This window comes from Papio anubis, chromosome 6 (genome assembly GCF_008728515.1).
Source record: "Papio anubis isolate 15944 chromosome 6, Panubis1.0, whole genome shotgun sequence".
NCBI classification, from domain to species: Eukaryota; Metazoa; Chordata; class Mammalia; order Primates; family Cercopithecidae; genus Papio; species Papio anubis.
In genome coordinates, this window is record NC_044981.1 from 140,466,507 (window position 1) to 140,488,417 (window position 21,911).

The window sequence follows — 21,911 nt, forward strand, 5'->3', positions numbered from 1 at the left end:
CTGAAAATGAAAATAAATTAATCACTGACATTTTTAAAACTTCAGAATTCTATTATTTTTCTAAAATGTCTAATAAATCAGAATTTACTAACACTTTGGTTTTATTTTTGCTCCTTTTAAAATATGTTTAGATATACATGTTTAAAGGATGTATTTTACTATTTCTACCAGCATCATTGACTAAATGCTTAAGTGCCTACTGCTATGTTAGCTACTTTAAAAAAATATAAAAATTAAGGTCTGCATTCCTGAGGAAGGTATTTAAAAACAAATCAGACATACACAAAAGCCCTAAGAATAAGAAAAGAGAGTGTAAAACCACTAGTATTTTGTATAATTCATATTAAAGTAAAACACACACACACATACACATACCAAAGTTAAGGAAGATAGTAAAACTCATTTAATAGGCATGTTCCATATAACATTTTGTTACAAATTTTGCATTTTCCACATGAAAAAAATCAGAGTAGGCACATACTAGAAGCAAAATATGTCAGGCAAAAATATCCTAAAGATGTTTCTGTTATCAAACTTTTGCAATTTTTCCAAATCGTTTTTGAGGTTTGGGAAAAAATCTGGGGCATTTTTGGCTAAAAACAAACACTATCCATGTGAGTTTTGACTATTGTTCTTTCTCACCAAAAAAAAAAAAAAAAAAAAAAAAAAAGTCCATAATTTTCTACAAATTCCATGAAGTTTTAAATCAATGGTTTTTGATTTACATTTACCAAGAAATGATTTGCTTATCACCATAAAAACTGAATCAAAAATACATCAGGCTAAGTAAATCCAAAAGAGAATAGTGAATTTTGTTGGGCTTACAGACAATGGTATGCATTTCTGTGATCATGTATTATTTTTAACCTTTTCCTTCGGTGCGATTTGGAAGTGACCTGCCTTTTAATAGCTTAGATTGGACATCATCATTGCAATCAAAGTGAGTAGCATCACAACACAATTATCTAATATACACATGCTGCTTAGGGCTGCAATGTTACCACAGTTACCACCAGATTAAATGTCTCAGGAAAACAGAACCACTAAGTCTTTCAACATGCGGAAATTCAGCACTCTTGACAGATTATGAGCCTTCATTTTTCTTCATTTTGAGGCTTTTCCAATTGGTCTTGTGTTGTTTCTTCATCTTTCTCTTTTGCATCTGAAAATAAAAATTCCATTCATATGTGGAATATATTGAAATTTATTTTATATTATATTGGAATAAAACTGTTGGTTTTTCCTTTGTCCACTGTCCATATTTTGCCCTCAATTCAGATATGGAAACTATACAAAGAAGAGAGATATGAGTAGGTTTGGGAATCTACCTTCTCCTGATCAACTTTCTCCTATTCTACAGAGTTATTAAGTGCCAGGCAGTCTTCTAGAGTATTCTCAGAGCCTCCATTTACAGATTACTAAAATGAAACACAAGCAAGTTAAGCGATTTGTCCAAAGTCAGAGACTAGTGAGTGACAGTCACAACTTGAGCTTGGGCCAACTGACTCTGTGGTCCATGTCCTTAGCCATTTCCCTATGCAGGATTGTACTCTCCCCAGCTTCTTCACACTTTCTACACTCTTTGCTCTTTCTTAGGAGATAACCTCACTTTCTACTTCATAGGAAAAAAAATCAAAGCTATCAGACGGGAGCTCCCTCAACTTCCTGCCATTAAATGTCTAAAACTCTCTGTGATCTGTGCTTATTCTTTCTGCCTTCCCTCTTTTTACAATGGAAGATGCACTCCTCAGCACTGGCTATGTAATTTGTTGGTGTCCAGTGCAAAATGAAAATGCAGTACCCTTGTTCAAAAATAATGAAAAATTTCAAGACAGCAACAATAGAACATTAAACCAAGTGCAAGTCTCCTCTAATCAAGGAGCCCTATGCAACCACCCTGGTTGCACAATTTTGGAGCTGGCTCCTGATGTTACTCCTGCTGTGCAGTCTAATACCTTCATGATCCCACATCCTATCAATTTTTGCTTCATCAAGAGGTTGACTCTAATAATCATCTACTGCTCTTCATTGTATCTGACTTTTCCTTTCTCCCGGCTCCTCCGTTCCCTCAATTCACTACCATGTTTAAACTAAAAAAGACCCTCTTTCAACTGTAAGTCTTCCACATCCTATCTTCTCTTTCATCCTTTAAGAAGTATCCCTCTTTTGTTGTCTCCATTTTTAAGTAAAACTATTTAGGTCTACTACTTCTACAAAACTGTTCCCGCCAAGTCATCAATGGCATCTTTGAAATCTGATGGACTTTATTCAGTTCTTCAACTTTAATTCATCAAATATTTATTAAGCGTGTACTATGTACAAGGCAATGAACAAAACATAAATCCTGGCTCTCAGGAAAAATCTGATGAGAAATATGGACAATAAACAAAATAAATAAAATTGTGGTCAATCAGAAGTAAAAAGGGTTAATGAAGACATTAAAGCAGGAGTAGAAAATAGAAATTTTCAAGAAGTCTTGGGGCCTGGAGGATGCAATTCTAGACAGAGTTAGCTGGGTATGCCTCACTGAGAAGGGGACATTTGAGTAAAGGCCTGAAAAGTTGAAGAAGAATTCTATATAGATAGCAGGGAGAAGAGCATTCCAAGCACAGAGAAAAGCAAGGCCAAAGACAATAATACACAGGAAGGATTTGCAAATGGGACAGTGGTAGAGAAAATTAGAATGGAAAATGGAGTCACAGAGGTACCAAAAAAAACTAGATCTTGTGAGTGAAAAATGGCAGATTTAAGGATCAATTTTGAAAGTAGAACTGACAGTATTCACTGATAGATGAGATGGAGAATACAAGAAAAAGAAGGGAGATAAGGATGATTCCAATATTTTTGGCAATAATTTTGTTAACTGGAAGTATAAATTGCCACTCAGAGATGGGAAAATGCAGAAAGAGCTGTTGTTGGGAGACTATCTGGAGTTCGCTTTTATATCCATTAAGTTTGAGATTCCCATTAGATATCCAAGCAGAGATGCCAATTAGGCAATTGGTATATGAGTGTGCAGTTCAGGAGAGCTCCAGGTTGCAGATACAAATTTGTAAGTCATCAAAAGCACGATCATTATCCCAACGAGATCAGATTACATCACAAGTGACAGAGTGTTGATAGATATGATGTCCAAAGACCGAATTTTGATAACCTCCAATTTATTAAGAGTTAGGGGAGATGAGGAAAGTAAAGCTGAAGGAGGAGCAGCCAGGGAAGCAGGAAGAAAACTAGATGAGTGGAGTGTCCGGAAAGCCAAGGGAAGAGAAACGTTACAGGAAAGAGTGACAATCATCTATGACTAAGAGATCATGCAAGAAGAGGGCTAAGAATGAACCACTGATATTAGCAGAGACAATGTCATTTGTCATCTTGAAATAGCAGTGGGGTGATGTGGTGAGGTGAAAATCTTATTAGGGTGAGAGAGAGAATGGGACGCAGAAGATTTGGAGCCACAGAAGCAGATAACTCTGTCAAGAAGTTTTGTTACAAAACAGAAATGGAGAACTAGGACAGTAGCTGGAGGGAGAATTGGGATCAAGGGAGAATTTGTACCCCTAGCAATCATAATTGGTTGCCTTCTAATTAACATGGCAGGTGCTTAATAAGTGTGTATTGAAAGAAATCCCTTAGAAAAATAAGCTTGGTGGAAAATGGTACTCTATAACAGTATGAAATACAAAGAACTAAATTATTTGTATAGTAATTGAAGCTGCACTTGCCACCACAGATTCTAAGCAAGCTACACACAAAGCTTTATAGCTTTCAGAGAAGAGTTGTTAAATCTGCTATCTCAAGTTTGTCTAATGAGCAGATAATAATATGAAATCCCCTTAAGTTGTTATCTTTCTATGAAATGTACTAGGAAATCAAGGTAATAATTAGATGAAAACTAACAGGATACCATTTGTTGTCAATCTAGTATCTTGCTCAGTATTATTAACTAAAATATAAAACATGATTTCAAATACCTCTTACAGTCTCATTTTTTGCTTTGTAATGTGAAAGTGTTTAGAAATACATTGAAAGATGATTGTAGATAAAAAGAAACAATAATCTGCTCAAGAGGTTATGATTGCTGTCAACTTTGAATTGTGATGTTAATGAAAAGGAAACTTTTTGTATTGTGATGTTAATGAAAGGAAAATTATTTTTCATATATTATGAACTTCCTAGTTAACATTGTTATTCTTCAAGCTTCTGCACATGTCAAGTGCTTTCAATGTAATTGAATATATTTTCAATATATTCTTTCAACATAATTTCTCTGAGAGTGCAACATCAAACTTCCTTTTCAAGCCTGTTACTGTCATTTCAAATGTTAATAAGCTTTTTTGAACAGTTATTTATCTCACTTTTTTGATCATAATAAGAACTCTTGAGAAAGTAAGAAAATGTTGAGTTCTAGATTATCTGGCTTGATTCTGTTCTCTAGAAGCCTAGTTTGGAAAAACATTTATCATATGTAGCAACACGTTACTTAATATAAATATTACGTTCAGATCCTTATTATATATCTTTTAGGTAATAAACCACTTTAACCGTTTACTAAATTAGGCTTTTCATTAATATACATTTAACATAAATCAGATTATAATAGTCTATTTTTTTACATTTTCTATTTCCATCCTTGTGTTCTGCTCTTCTTTGTATCAACTGTTTTTTCTACTCCTTGTCACATTTTTAGAGTGCTTCACAGAACAATAATTCTGCAAGATGCTTCTTTAGAGATAGTCAAATAAATGACAGGAAAAAAACGCTGTATGTTCTATTTTTAGAAGGGTGTAGACACACTATTACTTTAAAGTCTCTGTAACAAAGGCTCTGAGAAGTCCTTGTCTAAAAAGGAAACATTCCAAGAAGTGTAAAAAGCCAATTATGTTGAAACCAGCAATTCCAAACTTATTTGACCACAGCACCCTTTTTATCTGGGTGACACATTAATACCTAAAAGAATTTCCATGAAGCATTTATAGAGAAAAGTTGGTATAATGGGAAAGATGAAGGCTTTGGAACCAGAAATTCTATTATCACTTAATTTTTGTGAGCTCGAGCAAGTCACTTAACCTGTTTGGGGTTAGTTATGGTAACATCTATATATCAAAAGAGTGGAGGCCTTCTAAGGCTCTCTCTTTCTTTCTCATATTCTGTGTTTCCATTTGTACTGTAAAGGTAATCTACTTGTGTGGCTTATGAGGTATGGGAGAATTTCATTTGCACTATTTTCTCCTCAATCATATAAAATAAATTTTGAAAATATACACTCAAGGCCAGGCGCGGTGGCTCATGCCTGTAACCCTAGCACTTTGGGAGACCAAGTCGGGCAGATCACCTGAAGTCAGGAGTTTGAGACCAGCCTGCCCAACGTGGTGAAACCCCATCTCTACTAAAAATACAAATATTAGCGGCGTGTGGTGGTGGGCGCCTGTAATCCCAGCTACTCAGAAGGCTGAGACAGGAGAATCACTTGCAACCAGGAGGCAGAGGTTGCAGTGAGCTGAGATGATGCCATTGCACTCCAGCCTGGGAGACAAGAATGCAACTCCGTCTCAAAAAAAAAAAACAAAAAACACTCAAATATTCAAAAATGTGTATCTCTGAATCTTTTCCCCTCTGGTCCACCAGACCTATATATCAAATTGCTTCATTGACTTGTCCATTTAGATGTCTCATAGGTATCCTAAACACAAAAATTTTCACTCCTCCAACTCTCAAAATTGCCCATCCTCTAGGCTAACACTTCTCAGTGTTATGGCATCAGCACCTGCCTGACTGCTCGAGGAGTTATCCCCCAATTCTCTTCCTCATCTCTGCCACATCCAATTCATCAGCAAGTCCTATTGATTCTGCCTACAAAACATATCCCAAATCCACTGACCTTTCTCCATCCCAAGATGCCACCCTCTGTCACCTCTTGTTCATATGTCATCAAATATCATTGACCTTTTTATCATGGTTATCAATTTATAGGGAATAGATTAAGACAGATTATGAACTGGGCAAACCTCAGGTTAATTTCATACAGCATGCAGGACACTGGAAATCCTAGATTTCCTGCCACTTACGCATATTTATTAAAAAAATTAAAAATATAAACAAAAGAGGATAGACCTGAGGGAAATCTGCAGATCTTCCTCACCTCATAATTTGTATGTTTAAGTGAATAAATTATTGAAACCATAACATCTGAGAAAGACTCCAGCTTTCAGTTTTCGTTATCAATTGGAAACGATTCATTTTAAAATTCATAATAATATCTATGCTTAGCTAATGAGAAAAAGATAAACCTTAAAATTGCTTACTTGTAACTTTGTTAATAAAATACTATCTATGTCATCTACCTATATAAGCCTATATCCTTTTGTGTATTTTTTTCTACTCTTTAATTTTTCATTGACAAATAAAAATTATATGTATTTATGTTGTTGTGCAACATGATGTTTTGATAGATGCATACATTGTAGAGTGACTAAATCCAGCTAATTAACATATTCATTACCTCACATACTTACGTGTGTGTGTGTATGTGTGGTGGAAACACTCAAAATCTACTCACTTGGCAATCTTCAATTATACAATACATTGTTACTAACTATAGTCACCGTTTTGCTACAATAGATCCCCTGAACTTATTTCTCCTGTCTAATTGTAATTTTATGTATTTTGACCATCATCTTCCTAATTTGCCTGGTAGCTACCATTCTACTCTCTGATTCCAGCTGTTTGTCTCTTTCAGATTCCATGAATAAGATCATGTGGTATTTGCCTTTCCGTGCCTGGCCTATTTCACTTTACAACATGCCTTCATCCTTTTGCATAATCTTTAGCATCTGGTGTTATTTGTGAATTCATTTTTACCATTTTCAGTTTCTTAACTGATGCCTTTGACTTTATTTTAAAATGATATGAAGAAAAATATAAAAACAGTAACATATTCTTTCAGATCCTAGTCTCTCTAGTGACCAAAATAAAATGGAGAACACTGCTGACTCTCCCATAGTGTATTTGCTCTCTTTTGCTTGATTAAGTAATGTCAGTTACATTAAGGTTTTGTGTGTGTTGAAGGTGTATAAAATTTAATTAGGGTTTTTACACTAACAAGTAATTGCCTTCTCTACCTCACTAGTTTAGAACGGACTCCAACAGCAACATCATGTTCCTATAGTCATATAACATTTTCAAACTTAGAAGGCCAAGAACATTACATATATGTTTATTTCTTTATTCCCTTATCTTTTCCATCTTTTCATTCTTCTTATTATATTTTACGTTGAACTGTATGCTTTTTAATTCTCACCTATAGTGTCGCATATGAGAAATAGTGGCCTTTGGAAAAAGATGAGGTAATCACGGAACTGCAGGATCTGGTCACAGCTCCTGGCCTACAAGGATATAACCATTTCATAGAGAATGAACCAGGAACATTTGAAACTTTACCAGGTAGTAAATAACCTCCTGAAGCAAAGAACCAAGAGCCTTCTTCTTGGGCTCCCAGGAATGGGCCAGATGTGAGCGGCTTCTGGTTCTCACTTGCTTTGTTGTCACCAAGAATAAATTCCCAAACATACACTAGAGTTCACCTGAGAGTCTAAAACGGGGCACAAAAGGTGAGTAGTTTGCTAATGACTTGGAACAAAAATGATCTTTACTCTCTCTGAGTGTAGTTTTTAACTTTGATTCAGGGTTTTGTTGTTGTTTTTTTTTAAATCTCCATAAGGGTTTTTAAATGAAAGGCACCTTTTAACACTTTATTGAAAGTATCCTTATATTCGTTTTCAGGAGACTAAATTCTGGAAGCTATATAAACTGTATGTAAACAATGGAGAGAGAGACCTAAGATTTCCCTTCATGGTGTGACAGCTCTACCTTTCTCTTAATGTCAAGAATGATCACCTTTTCTACAAAAATTTTCTTGAAAGAATCTCATCCCTACTTGAGAGTAAACTTCTTCCTAGATTTGAGAATTAAAGGGCTTGTGGCACACTACAGTGAAGCAGAAGCTTCCAAAGTGATTTGTCAATGGATGGCAGAAGAAAAATTACTTTATTTATGAATACTTCTCAATAAAATTGAAAGCTCATTGACAGAAAGATCATATTTGTTCACCTTTGTATTCCCAATTATTAGCTTTGTGCATGACTATAACTACACACATGCAATGAATAAATAAAACTTCAGTTTCTACATACACAGCATGAGACAAAAAGATGAAATATTCTACTTTGGAAAAGGCTGAACATCCACTAAGCCTTAAACAAAAGCTGAGAGGTTTAAGTAAACAAATAAGGAAACTGAGCACTTTTAACTAGGTAAAAGAAAGACTGTCCAGAGAAAAGGACTGGTTAAGAAGGGACAAATGCTGTTAATTGTAAGAGGATTTTGAGTATTACCTTCCTTCACGGAGAGAGCCTCCAGTTTGAGGGGTAAATCTGAGGTTCCGTCTGTGGCAGCTGAACTCTGGATGTCTGGTAAGGCATTCCGGCGGCCTGCCCTTGCTGAAGATGCAAAATTGGCGACCCCAGACTCCACATCAGTCATTTTTGATGAATCTGTCCTCATAGCAACATCTACAAATAGAATGTGCATATGAAGAAGATGAGCCTATTCAGAGCTAAATGTTCACCACAGTGGTTGAAAGGCATGGCTAGATCAAAAACACAACAGGCTTGAGAGTCTAATCATTGATCACAACCTTCATCAATGTCTACTGTTACGGTCCTGCAGCGTCCATTTGCACATTTGCTGAATAGAGCAGGAAGTCCTTAGTGTGAGCCAGATTGCTAAAAATAACCCCTGAGCCGAATGAGCCACTTGGATGCTTAAGGGTGCAGTAATCCCTTGCCTTTTGTTCTGCTTTTCTATGGATGGATCAGCCAAACTAGGGCTTGGAAGGAAATGAAAACTGGCTTTTTTGACCACTCCTGTAGAGACTCGGCCTGCCAGTATTTGCTTGTGGTAGTTGTTCAGGCTGAAACCAAATAACTATAATTTGTAGGGACCAAACAAAACACTCTTTTCCTACTTCTTAGAAATAAGAAATTCTACTTTATCTCAAAAGCTTTTTCCCTAGAGAGCACTGGATATTTTGATCTGTTCTGGTCTGAAACCTAATTTTCGATAAATTCATGTTAATGTTTGGAAAAGTAGGACCTATTTTAGGTTTTTTTTAATCTTCAGGTCGACATGGTAATTATTAATTCTTTCCTAAGCACCCTTTGTCTCCCTAACAATTGTCTCTCTCTAAGAAAGAATTCTCAAGAGATCATTCACTATAGAGGGAGGAAGGTAACAGTTATTGCTTACTCTAAAATTGACCTTTTTATGATGTTTTCTAGTGAATCTCTCCTGAGAAGTCAACTCTGAAGAGCATCTTTAAAGCAGCAGCAGCAGTAAGCATTTTATTGAAAAGCTATTTAATGCTAGCCTCTCAGCTAGGCCTGAGAGTACAGACGTATGGTATACTTTCCATCTTTAGGAAACTTGCACTCTCAAAAGGGAGAGAAAATATATGCATGCAAAGATAGATACCCTAACATAGAATGCACTATGATACCCTAATATAGAATGCACTGAGGGATGGAGATGCTCATTTGTGACACCTAAAAAGGGCAGAAATATGTAAACCTTGGGCTACACAGAACAAATCCAACTTTTCATGGTAGTTGGAGGGAGTAACTTCAATTCAGGGAATGCTAAAAACTAAATGACACAGTCACAAAACATAGTGCATTTAACAATAGAAACACAACATCTTTGGTTCACAGAATCCAAGAAATGCAAATTGAGCTTAGCATGGTCCTTAGGAGTCCAGGAATAGTTCGGAATTGCCCAAAAAAAGAGTCATTCTATTAATTCCATAGATATTATTGTCTTTCCAGGAATCATGGGAAATTTGAGAACAGAGCTATGTTTTGAGATACAATTTTGGAATCCATCAGACTTTTAACTGCTTGGTATTTGGCAACTGTGGATAACATATAGATAACTTAGTGTACTGTAAAGAGCAATAGACTATTGGTCAAAAAGAATATGCTCCATTATAGACTTGTAAGGTGATATTGTTCAATCCATTTAATTTCTCTAAGTCACAGTTCCTCCCTTATATAACGGGCATAGCAATTAGCCTATGGATTCACAGGATGCTTGTGAAGCACTAATGACATAAAGAATAAATAAACTCTTTGTAACTATAAGGCATATGTTTGATTGTTGGCATCATTGTTCATATCTCACTAAGCGTTCTTTATTGTACCACCTTCTTGTGTATCCTCTTTAATCCTGACAAGAAGTATTTTCCTCTTGAGAAGACCTCTAGCATTTTCTAAGAGGAAAACCAGCATTTTTATTCAATACTACAAGAACATTTTTATATTATATTATTTAAACCTCCCAATAATCCCATGAGGTACTGAAGTATGACCCTTGTTTCGTGGATGCGGAAACTGGGGATCAGAGAGGTTAAGCGACTCATTTAAAGTTGCACAGCTGCTAAGCCAGCACTCAGGCATGCAAACCCAGTTGCAGTTCACTCTGAAAGCAACACGATATGGATTATCACAAAATTGTCTCTTTGAATCCCCATAATGCACATAGCCATATAAAGTTACTTTATATTCTGCCTTTATTATTTTTATATAGAGAAAATAGGGGGGGAAATGTGTCTGTGTGTATACATATATATATCTAAAAGTTTGTTAAAGTGTGTATGTGTATATATACACACACACACACACACACACACACACACATATATATAAAAAAATACCTGGACGATGGAATAATCTCTCTCTCTCTGAATATATATATATATACACACACACACACACACACACACACACACACAACTGATGCATATAATTGGTTCCCCATCTCTTCACAGTGTTGCTCTCTAGTTTGAATGTTTGGTTATCTTGTGAGCTCTCCTATGATACATTAATTTTGGTCAGATCTCTTCTCAACAGCTTGTAAGAAGTGGCTAGTTTGGAAGTAGACCCCATTTACTGGCTTCCACTCTGTCCTCCACCAATTCACATCACATCAGAAACCACTATGACTGCAAGTATCTCTTCCTGTGTAACCGCAAAGAAGTTAACTCTGCTGGTCTTAAAGGAACAACTCCATGAATAACTGAATTCTTACTTGCCTGCTAGTCTAAAACCTTAAAATTAAATATGATAATAGTTTTTAAAATGTTAAGATATGTGATCTTAAATATTTAAATAAATGTATATATTTTATATAAAATAAAATGGGTAAACTTCTTCAGCAAGATGGGACATTTTAAACGAATATTGAGTTGAAATTTGTATATTGAAAAAGAAATTCTTTTTTTTAAATAATTTTTTTGGCTCGGCATGGTGGCTTATGCCTGTAATCCCAGCACTTTGGAAGGCCAAGGTGAGCAGATCATGAGGCCAGAACTTTGAGACCAGCCTGGCCAACATGGTGAAACCCTGTCTCTACTAAAAAATAAAAAATAAAAATAATAGTCGGGCATGGTGGCTCACACCTGTGATCCCAGCTACTCAGGTGGCTAAGGCAGGAGAATCTTTTAAACCCAATAGGTGGAGGTTGAAGTGAGCCAAGATTGCGCCACTGCACTCCAGTCTGGGTGATGGAGCAAGACTTTGTCTCAAAAAACAATAATAATAATTTACTTAACTTTTACTTTAGGTTCAAGGGTACATATGAAAGTTTGTTACATAGGTAAACTTGCGTCATGGGGATTTGCTGTACAGATTATTTCATCACCCAGGTATTAAGCCAAATACCCAATAGTTATCTTTTCTGCAGCTCTCCCTCCTCCCACCCTTCACCCTCAAGTGAACCCCAATGTCTGTTGCTAAAAAAGAATCTTCTAAAAAGTGGCCCTTGTAGTGGGTGATCAGCATGAAAAAGAAATTCTGGGTTTCACGTTTATTTCAAGATCATTTTGCTGCTAGCTGGCTGCTATTTTGGAAGTTTTTGCTTTTGCCTTTATATTGCTATTTCAGACATAGGCTTTCTAATTAGTTCTATTTTGTAGATTGATGCTGGAAAATAAAATAATCACAAAACTATCTAAAAGTTTGCTAAAGTTTTATTCATTAACTACTATTTTAAGATTGAAAACAGAACTGGCCAAATAGGGAGGCTAAGTAACAAAACTGCTTTACTTCGGGGCTGAACTTGGCCATGGCAAACTCACATTTGGCACCATCTTCCTTTCAAAGTCTGCCACTGATACTGACTGACCAAGATGTCATGCTCCACCACAGGCAGACCAAAGAGCTAACCTCGCCCAGCAATGTGGGAAGATGGCACATTCTACCGAGAAAAGCTATTTTCCTGACCAAATGTGCCAATGGCCTAGAAATTGGTGGCAGGAACATTTGAATCCACAAGATGACTCTTAGTTGGGCTCTTTAAACTCCAAAGCAAAGAGATTTATTGTACCACTGGAGATAATCTGAAAGCTCATCAAGAAAAAAAATATGAATAAACTATGTAATTATGTTACGAAATGTTATACTACAATTTTAAAGAATGTATTAGATCCAATAACACACTGAAATAAAGCAAGTTTAAAAATTAATATTTATAGTGTGGGGGAAAAGGAGAGAATATTATGAATACAATGGAATCTCATCTTTATACAAATAATAAAAATTCTAGTTGGGAATGGAAGGTAGAACAAGGAAAATATTAACCTTTTTTTCTCTACCTCTTTACATATTTTGACTTGCACTAATGATACCTTTGTAATTTAAAAGAATTGAAACATCCACCAAGAAAAATTATGAATAAATAGACATTCTAGCACAGAAAGGCTCTAAAAGTAACATTTTGAAAATTTAACCAAATAATAGCATATCCTTAAGAGAAAGCTTCTTCTTCCCCCAATAGCCATCTCTCATTTGTCTGTTGTTGGTTTTCTATACAACACTGATTGCATATGCTTGATTTTTTTAAAAGGGGTGATACACAAATAGAAAAGAGATGATTGCTGTCTTCAAATGCCTTGTGACATTTAAAATATATAGCCCACACAAAGATGAGGAAATACTTCAGAGAAAAATGACAGATTCACTTGAGGTTCTTTTAATTTTCTGGGCATAATTACGTTATGTTTGCTAACCAAGGCAGCTGACTCACTAGTAACTCTTCCTCTTTCTCTTCTATAGAATTAACAAAGGACTCTAGATGAGTGCTGCTTTGTCAACTGTGGCTGCTTACAGAAGCTGGAACCATTTAGACATTTGGAGATTTCACAGAAGTCCTTGCAGTCCCACAGCAAGGTAATGCGATTTACATTGCCTGAGACACACTTCTATCTCTATTGAAAATATGCAATTTTCAGACTGTTTGACAAAAGACTATTACACAGTTATATATATATATATATATATACACACACACACACGCACCAGCATCTTTACAGTCTCTAAAATACTGAAAATGCAACACCAGCACAACTCAAGAGGACAAGATGTCCAAGATAAATGGAGCATTAAAGTCATATTAAAAAATCAACAGTCAGAACCCAGTGGGCCCCAAAGAGCTTGCTAAGAAAAAGAGGATGTTAGTATGTTAGAAGCATAATTATAAACAAATAGAAGTTTTTGCAAATTCTTTCCTCCCCACAACAGGTCCATTTTCTTAATTCACACACATTACTTTCTCAAGCTTCCTTACTTGAAGGCCAAGATTGCAAAATGGTAGATACCTTCTTTACTCATCTCCGGATACATATCACTCATCCTATCTTCCACATCACTGTGGAAAATAGTTCATTTTCATTTATACCATTGTTCATTTTATACCTAAGACTTCAAATAAACTTCTTGCCCACTAAATTAGTTCCCTGGAGGTGTGAGTCAGACTTTCTGAAAAAACACAGAATAACAAAGAAGTAAAAACATGCATTTTGGAAAAAATGTCAGTGTTTTTCCTGGCCAAAGCCTGAGAGAGAAGGAGAGACTGACAAATGGACAAACTGGACACTGGTCTCCCCTGATAACCAAATGCCTTATCTGCCCCTTTCCAGCTCTCAGTATCCTAATACCTTATGCTAGATGTTTACAGTTCTCTGCCTACAAATCATTAATTTCATATAATTTTCTGTTTTGAAACATACAAACCTCTTCCAAACAAGGTGCAAGAACTAAAATTACTTCTTTATGTGCCAACAAAAACAGATCATTATTTATTCATCCAGTCATCTCTTGAGCTCCTACTAAATTATCAAGTGCAAAGCCTTGTTCTTGGCCCACAAGTTACAGAGAGGAACCCATAGTCCGGTGACATGAGATATAGTTTGATCTTTCCAGTTACCTTTCCTGACCTCAAATCCTATTATTTGGAAATAAAGTAAAATTACCCATTCCTAACATGTAAATGCTTTGCATATCTCATATTCCCTTAAGTATCAAGATCATTTTAAGCTAAACAGAACTTACATGAAATGTAGACCCGTATAATTTTTTGAAACTTAGAAACCTTCTTGTTTTTGAAATTTTTCCAAAGATGGTATTTCTGTGACTCTAGTGTAAGTCAAAGGGAACTCTACTTTTGTTTGTTGACACGCACATTTTTTAATGCTTATGTTCTTGCTTGTTAATTGCAGACAGATCATTCAATATACATTGGTAGACACATGGAAGTTATTTTTACCACAGAGAATTTTTGACAGCTTAAACACATAAAATTCATAATGCAAAGTCAAATTAATTTTTTCATAATATTCCACATAAACTAATGCACAAAGCTGAATACCTTTCCAGCACAATGTTACTTCTTATACTAACATAGGGCCACTTACAACACTAACATACACGAACGTTGTTAATGATATAAAAGATTAATTGTAATAAACTATGTAGCCCCCTTGAGTATGTGTCTGTGTTTGGGGGAGTCAGATTTAACTGGTCATCTAATTATTTCTAGTTTCATGCTAAAAAGACTTATTCAACATGTACCCTCCATAAAGGTTTTCAGAGAGTTAAGTTGGGCTTCTCCCAATCACCTGCAGCTTCCCAAAAGGACTAATAAATTTCTCCCATGATTGCAGGATATTACATTTGAAAAGACGATATAGTCCAAACTTCTAGATCCAGACACTTCAGTGATGCATCAACGTAACATAGCCAATTTGTGGCAAAGTCTTTCCTAAGTTTAGATGGTACTCTTTCTTCCATTACTATGATTCCCCCTGCTGCTTTCCATAACAAAAAACAAAACCAAACCCAGTTATCTACAGGGACAAAAATAAAAATGAAAATTCACTGTATACCAAAAAGTCTTTTTAAAAATTAAACAAGTTTCCTTTTTAATACGTTAGCTTGAGTAGGGTGTGTGTGTCCCTATGTGGTGTGTGTGTGTGTGTGTGTGTGTCTGTGTGTGTGCTATGTATGGTGGATGGTATCCAGAATAAAGAGTGATATTTTCACTTTTCCTTTAGAGGAGTATAAGTCTAAGTGGTTATAATCATAGCAAAGCATCCCTCCTGCCTACATTTTAAATAGTTTGGCTTTTATTTCTAGCTTCAGAGTGTTCAGAATTGAGAGGATTTAGCATGGATTTGAAGAAACCCTTCTCATTCTTTTTTTCCCAGCTTACCTCAAACCCTACCTATACTCCTTCACTTTCATTTGTTTCACATTATTCTTTCTAACCGTGACTCAAATATTGTTGGTTCTTATCTTATAAAGGTACTAGAGCCTGCTTAAAGAAGTTAGGGTTCAATTCAAAAAGCATTTACCAACTCTGCAAAGCCCCACGCTAGACACTGTGAAATCTGGCACAATAAGGTCTTCCCATGCCTTAACTGGCAGTCTGTGAAGGCTGCGTGCAAGGTACCTTTACCACATGAGCAGGGCAGGCAGTGCTTCATTCCAGAATAGAAAATGAAGCCAGGCTTCACAGGGAACATAGCATTTAATGGAACCCCAGAAAGTAAGTAAGCAAATTCCAGAGAAAGGCCGCCCTCAGACCACCCATTTCTCATTTAGTTGCTTTTCCGACTACTCTTGTACACAAAGCATTCTTAGATTTCAAAGGGGGCACAAATATGCTCCAAGTACACAAAATCCCCAGCACTGAATTTGCCATAGTGGGAAAATAATGTGATTTTGAAGTTCTTGTGTACAATGTGATTTTGAAGTTCTTGTAGTCTGCTTGTACTCTTCCCTATAAAGAGGGAATGCAGCCAGTCTGTGTCAGGGGTTTACATGCAAGGCCTAAAAAGTCAGTTCCCTTTTCAATGAGATATATGGTTTTAAAATGTCAGATGACTGTTTATGACATCAGTAGGAAGAACAGAGGGGAAGTTAATTCTTACTAATGTGGTCACAATAGAAATGGCTTTGTATCCCTCTACTTAGTAGAGGGACTGGAACATAGCTGCTTAATACACTCAATAAATCAATGTTGAATTAATAGCTGATACCTATTGATTATGAGCTGAAAATGAAGGTCCTTTTCATTATTAATATTCATAATAAAGACCAAAAGTAAATAAAGAATAAAATAAGACTGAAAGTTCGGTTATTCAGTATTAAAATAGATTTTGTTTTGTTAACATCAAAGTAGACAGGAGTCAGGCTGTAGAGTAATGACAAATACAATGGCTTTTAGATGTGGAAGCATTTATAATTAATATATACTTATTTGCCTTTCAAAGGGAAAATGCAGTGTGATATCAAATAATAGAACTATTTTTACTAACACACCAAAATTTATAGATGGAAATGTATATCATCTATCAAAGCAATTACTTCAAGTAGCCACATACTTATTCCACTTCTGAATCTGTTTTCGTGACTCCGTCATTGCAACTCATTTTATACTCATACATCAAATAGTGGTAGCATGTTCTATTTAAAATATAACATATTTTATAGTGAACTGTTATTAATTTTTAAAAAAATCTCCCACTTGATCACCCATCTCTTTCTACTAAGAATGACTTCAGCTACTTTTCAAAACCTCTTTAGATAATTTAGATTTGCACATATTCAAAAGAAAACTATTTTAAAAGACGACTTCAAAGCAGAGCTTTAAGTACTACTGAACTGCATTAACACACTCTCAAAGTGACTGCCCTGATTTAGTCCTCTTGTTTGTTACATGGTCTATATGGAGCAATGGGAAGTTTGGTCTTCTGAAGTTGAATCCTGGACACTCTTGAAGTTGAATCCTGGACTTTCAACTTCTAGAAAGACATCTACCTTCTTGGTTGATTAGCATTCTACATTTTTAAAAAGTAGGATTTATATTATCTGTTTTACTACCCTGAATGCAAATGAAGTAATGCTATAAATGTGCTTGGTTAACAACTACACAAATGGAATCTATTTAGGTATCAGTCATATAAATTTATAGGCAATATGAAAGAGTATCATTATGAATATCAATTATTCTTTTATGCAACAGTGTTGACGTAGCTCTAGAGACAACCTCTGATGTTGGACTGTAGACAGAAAGAGATTAACGCAGCTGGGTGTGATTGATGGCTCATGCCTGTAATCTCAGGGTTTTGGGAGGCTGTGGCAGGCGGATCACCTGAGGTCAGGAGTTTGAGACCAGCCTGGCCAACATGAAACCCAGTATCTACTAAAAATACAAAAATTAACCAGGTGTGGTGACGTATGCCTGTAATCCCAGTTACTCAGGAGGCTGAGGCAGGAGAATCACTTGAACCCGGGAGGAGGAGGTTGTAGTGACCCAAGATAATGCCACTACACTCCAGCCTGGGCAACAGAGCAAGATTCCATGTCAAAAAAAAAAAAAAAAAAAGAGAGAGAGAGATTAACTCTGAGACATTTGGGACATTTCCAGAAAGTTGATATTGTTTAAAAAGGCATTCAAAAAATCATTTACAATCTGCTTCCCAACACACCCTCAAATTTGTCTACGTTTCTGCAACATCGGAACCATACAAGTCACCAGTCACAGAAAATCGTATCTCCCCTACACTGTCCGTAGGAAGATTTCTCCCTAAAGGTGAAATTCTCACGTACTTTCAAAAACAAACCATGTTTAAATGTTCTCTCCAGCGGTTAAAATGGGAATGAAATTCCTAATTTCTTCATGATGCCTAAAAAACTTTCTTAATCTGAGTAATATGACAATGAGATAATATGGCAGAGGAAAAGGGGTCACAAAAGATAATATTGAGAGAGTCTTGCTTTCTCAGTGGGGCTTGCTTTAACCACCTTGTTTAAAATTGCATCTCCTCCCTCCAGCTTCTGATTCCTCTTACTTTCTCTTAGCACTTACTAGCTTTGAAAATGTATTCTCATTTACTTATGATTGCAGTTGTTGCTTATTGTATGTCTCCCTTCACTAGAAGGTAAGTTCCACAAAGCAGAGCTTTTGTTTGTGTAGGTTGTTTCATTGATGTATTCATAGGACCAAAAGCCATACCTGATGCTTATTCAGCTGGCACTCAATAAATAAAGTAATTGTCTTTCCACTTTTCTTTTTAACATGAAATTTTTTCTTTTTGCATATGATGTTAATATATGCTTGTTGTTGGGAAAAGGACAATTCCAAAAGACATAAAGAAGGAAAAAGAGATTGCCATCCTGCTATCCAGTAACAGTGCTGTTGTAATTCTGGTGCATATCCTCCCAGAATTTTTTCAGTAGCACATACACAAGAATATCACAACATATTTTACACACTATTTAGCTTGAAGCTATATGATATTTATTTGATGTCATTTTATTATATGTTAAAAATGCAATATTTCTCAAATCAACATAATTCAAAATTTCTAATGACGGTTTTGAAAAAATAAAATTTTCTTGAATGTTAACGTTACAGAGCATATACCAACAGTGTAAAATATGCATAGCCAAAAAGCAAGGAACATGGCTGAGTACTGAAATTATTTATAAATTTTTCTTTAATTGGGTAAATAAAATGGGTATAAAATAGATAGGTATAATGCTTTTTTAAATGCACCCAAAGTGTGCATTTTTTAAATGCACCCACAGTTTCAGTAGTGTCTTTTTCTTCTATTTCATCAATTTAAAGAAAAATTCTTAGGATGTCTCTTAGTCCCTATTTAAATGAATATAATATTCATTTTTTTCCGACTAAAAAAGAAGAAAAATGATTACGCCTTTTCAATCTCTGATTTGTTTTCTAAGTTCTCTTCAGTACTTTACAGAAGAAATCATTATAATGTTGCAGCAAGCAAAAAATTCAATAAAAATTACAGCAACAAAAATTAAGAGTAGTTTTGAGAATTTTTCTGGGTCATAGAGGAAAACAAATCCCAATCAAAGGGCAAATAACTTTAGAAAGAAAAATCATCTCATGGAAATATTTTTCATCAAATTATGCTTGTTTATATTAACCTGCAATTAAGTTAATAGAAGTAACACTATTTAAACTGACACATTTAACTTTTATAAAAACTTTTTGTACAAAATTATGTTACAATAGTCCTTTAGTACTATATAAGTTAAATAGAAAAATGAGGCCATGAAAATATCTAAAATATTTAAAAACATAAATTTTCAAAACTTTAAAACCACTATGCATATATCAATTTTAAAATACATGCACAGAAAAACATTTTAAGGGAAATATACTGAAATCATAATAGTTATTCCCTTTGTGTATGGTATTATAAATGATTTCTATTTTCTTCTTTGAATTTTACTTTTTTCCAAATTTTCTATAATGAAGATTTTTATAATATGAAAAAGGCATACACATGTGTTAAGCACACGTTGTTTTAAAGCACTTTAATGAGAATTTGTTCATCTGATTCCATGCCGGGGATTAGTCACTACTATCTTCATTTAAAGGGTGAGGAAACTGAGGATGATAGAAATAAAATAGTTTAACTAAACCTAGCTAGCAAGTAACAGAGACAAGATTGGAACTTATTTCATCTGACAACTCATTATTTTCTCCGTCAATTACACCTCAGCAAACATTTATTGAGCACAGTCTCAGTCTTCATTCAATCAATTATTGTTAAGCATCTACTATATCCTCCGCTCAGTGCAAGACTCTGGGAAAACAGTGGCAAATAAAACTAAACATTGTGATAGAAACAGTGGGGACACACAACGATGCTTAATATGTGGTCCCCACCCTGAAAGGGTTGTGAACTCATTGTACAGATGGAATATGTGCATATTAAAGGAAAAGTAAAAATAGCAGTAAATATATGATATATTCAAATAAGTGTTATAAATAAAAATACTGTAGAAATGTAAAAGATAAATGGTTATTGAAATTTGAGGTGATTAAGGAATACTTCACAAAGGCTGTAGAACACATACAGAGCCTTAAAATTGGGAGGAATCCACACAGGTAGAAAGGGAATGAAAGGCTTACTAAGCGATAGAAGTTATCTGTAAGCTAAAAGAGGGGAGTGTAAAAAGCAAGTCCCACATAAGAGAAAAGGAAACATTTCGCTGTCATGGAGTGTTATGCCCACATGGAGTTGGAAAAATGAGTTGGAGCATAGTCATAACACAGTTGCAAAGAAAATGAATACCATGAACAATATGTGAACATATCCTGGAAGCACCAGGGAATCATGAAAACTTCTAAATCACGTAGTAAAGGTATGTATGAGATGCATTTTCTGGACAGGCGCTGTGGCTCATGCTTGTAATTCCAGCACTTTGGGATGCCAAGGCAGGCGGATAATGAGGTCAGGAGATCGAGACCATCCTGGCCAACATGGTTGAAACCCCATCTCTACTAAAAATACAAAAAAATTAGTTGGATGTGGTGGCACGTGCCTGTAATCCCGGCTACTTGGGAGGCTGAGACAGGAGAATCACTTGAACCAGGGAGTTGGAGGTTGCAGTGAGTCAAAATTGCGCCACTGCACTCCAGTGTGGCCACAGAGCGAGACTCTGTCTCAAAAAAAAAAAAAAAAAAAAAAAGACGCACTTTCTGAAGATAGAGACTGATGTCAAGGAGAACCATTAAAGCATATTAAAAGGTGAAGTTTTTAAATCAAATCTACCATAATAGGGGTAATAAGCTGATTCCAAAAATTTATATGAAAATGCAACAGACCGAGAATAGCTTCTTATTTCAAAAAGAAAGGGAAAGGTAAAGAGCTTACACTATCAGACTTGATGGCTCACAAAGTCTTACTTATTAATTCTGTGTGGTGTTCCTCCAGGGTAGACAAATAGAATAAAAAATAAAATAGACACTCTAGAAATAGATAAATACACTCATCGTCCATTGATTTCTGAAAATGGCTTTGAGTATTAATGTGGTCATTGAACCATGATGATCTTGGAGGACTCACAAAAGCACCACAAAATTAGATATTGGTGGAGAAATTTTTGATCATGGAAACAACAGATCTTGTTTCCAATAATTTGTGACAAAAATTCTAAGGATTATTAAATAGATGGCTTTCAGCTATAGTGTTTTTCTGGTAGATTTTATTTTTAGACAGAGTCTCCCTCTGTTTCCCAGACTGGAGTACAGTGACATGATCACAACTCACTGCAGCCTCAATCGTCTGAGCTAAAAGCAGTGTCCTGTCTGCCTGTCGAATAGTTAGAACTACAGGTGGGCAGCACCACTCTTGCCTAATTTTTAAACTCTTTGTAGAGTTGAAGGTTGGTCTTAAACTTCTGGCCTCAAGCGATCTTCCCTCCTCGGCCTCCAAAAGTATTGGGATTTCAAGCATGAGCCTCCCTATCTGATTCAACAATCAACACTTTGCTATATTTAATCTCTCTAAACATACATACATACACACACACACACAGTTTTTATTTCAGCAACTGAAAGCAAGCTGCCAATAACATGAAACTGCATATCTAAATACCTTAGCATATATCTAAGTATTTAAGAATTGGTATTCTATGTATATCCATAATACCATTATATTTCCACAACGTTATTTTTTTCATGTTCCAATTCCTCTGAGA

The 21,911-nt window shown here is 35.4% G+C and overlaps 1 protein-coding gene and 1 long non-coding RNA gene across 11 annotated transcripts in view; one reads left to right on the plus strand and one right to left on the minus strand.

The window, feature by feature from the left end:
• Positions 1-380: 380 nt before the first annotated feature.
• Positions 381-21,911, minus strand: part of PKIB (cAMP-dependent protein kinase inhibitor beta) — a 114,976-nt gene continuing 93,445 nt past the window's right edge. For 6 of the 10 annotated variants that reach the window (XM_031667460.1, XM_009206187.4, XM_009206184.4 and 3 more), the window contains 2 exons: positions 8,391-8,567; positions 381-1,162 (listed from right to left, as the gene is read on the minus strand). In XM_031667460.1, coding sequence (XP_031523320.1) covers positions 1,095-1,162; positions 8,391-8,567 — 245 coding nt within the window. In that variant the 3' untranslated portion in view covers positions 381-1,094. Of the gene's footprint in view, positions 1,163-8,390; positions 8,568-8,692; positions 9,193-21,911 lie in introns of those variants that run through there. The other 4 variants (XM_009206182.4, XM_009206183.4, XM_017958361.3 and 1 more) reach the window with 2 other exon arrangements.
• LOC116275372 overlaps positions 12,486-21,911 on the plus strand; it is a 30,613-nt gene continuing 21,187 nt past the window's right edge. Inside the window, exon 1 of the long non-coding RNA XR_004184424.1 lies at positions 12,486-13,277. This is a non-coding gene — a long non-coding RNA (uncharacterized LOC116275372). The remainder of the gene's footprint in view (positions 13,278-21,911) is intronic.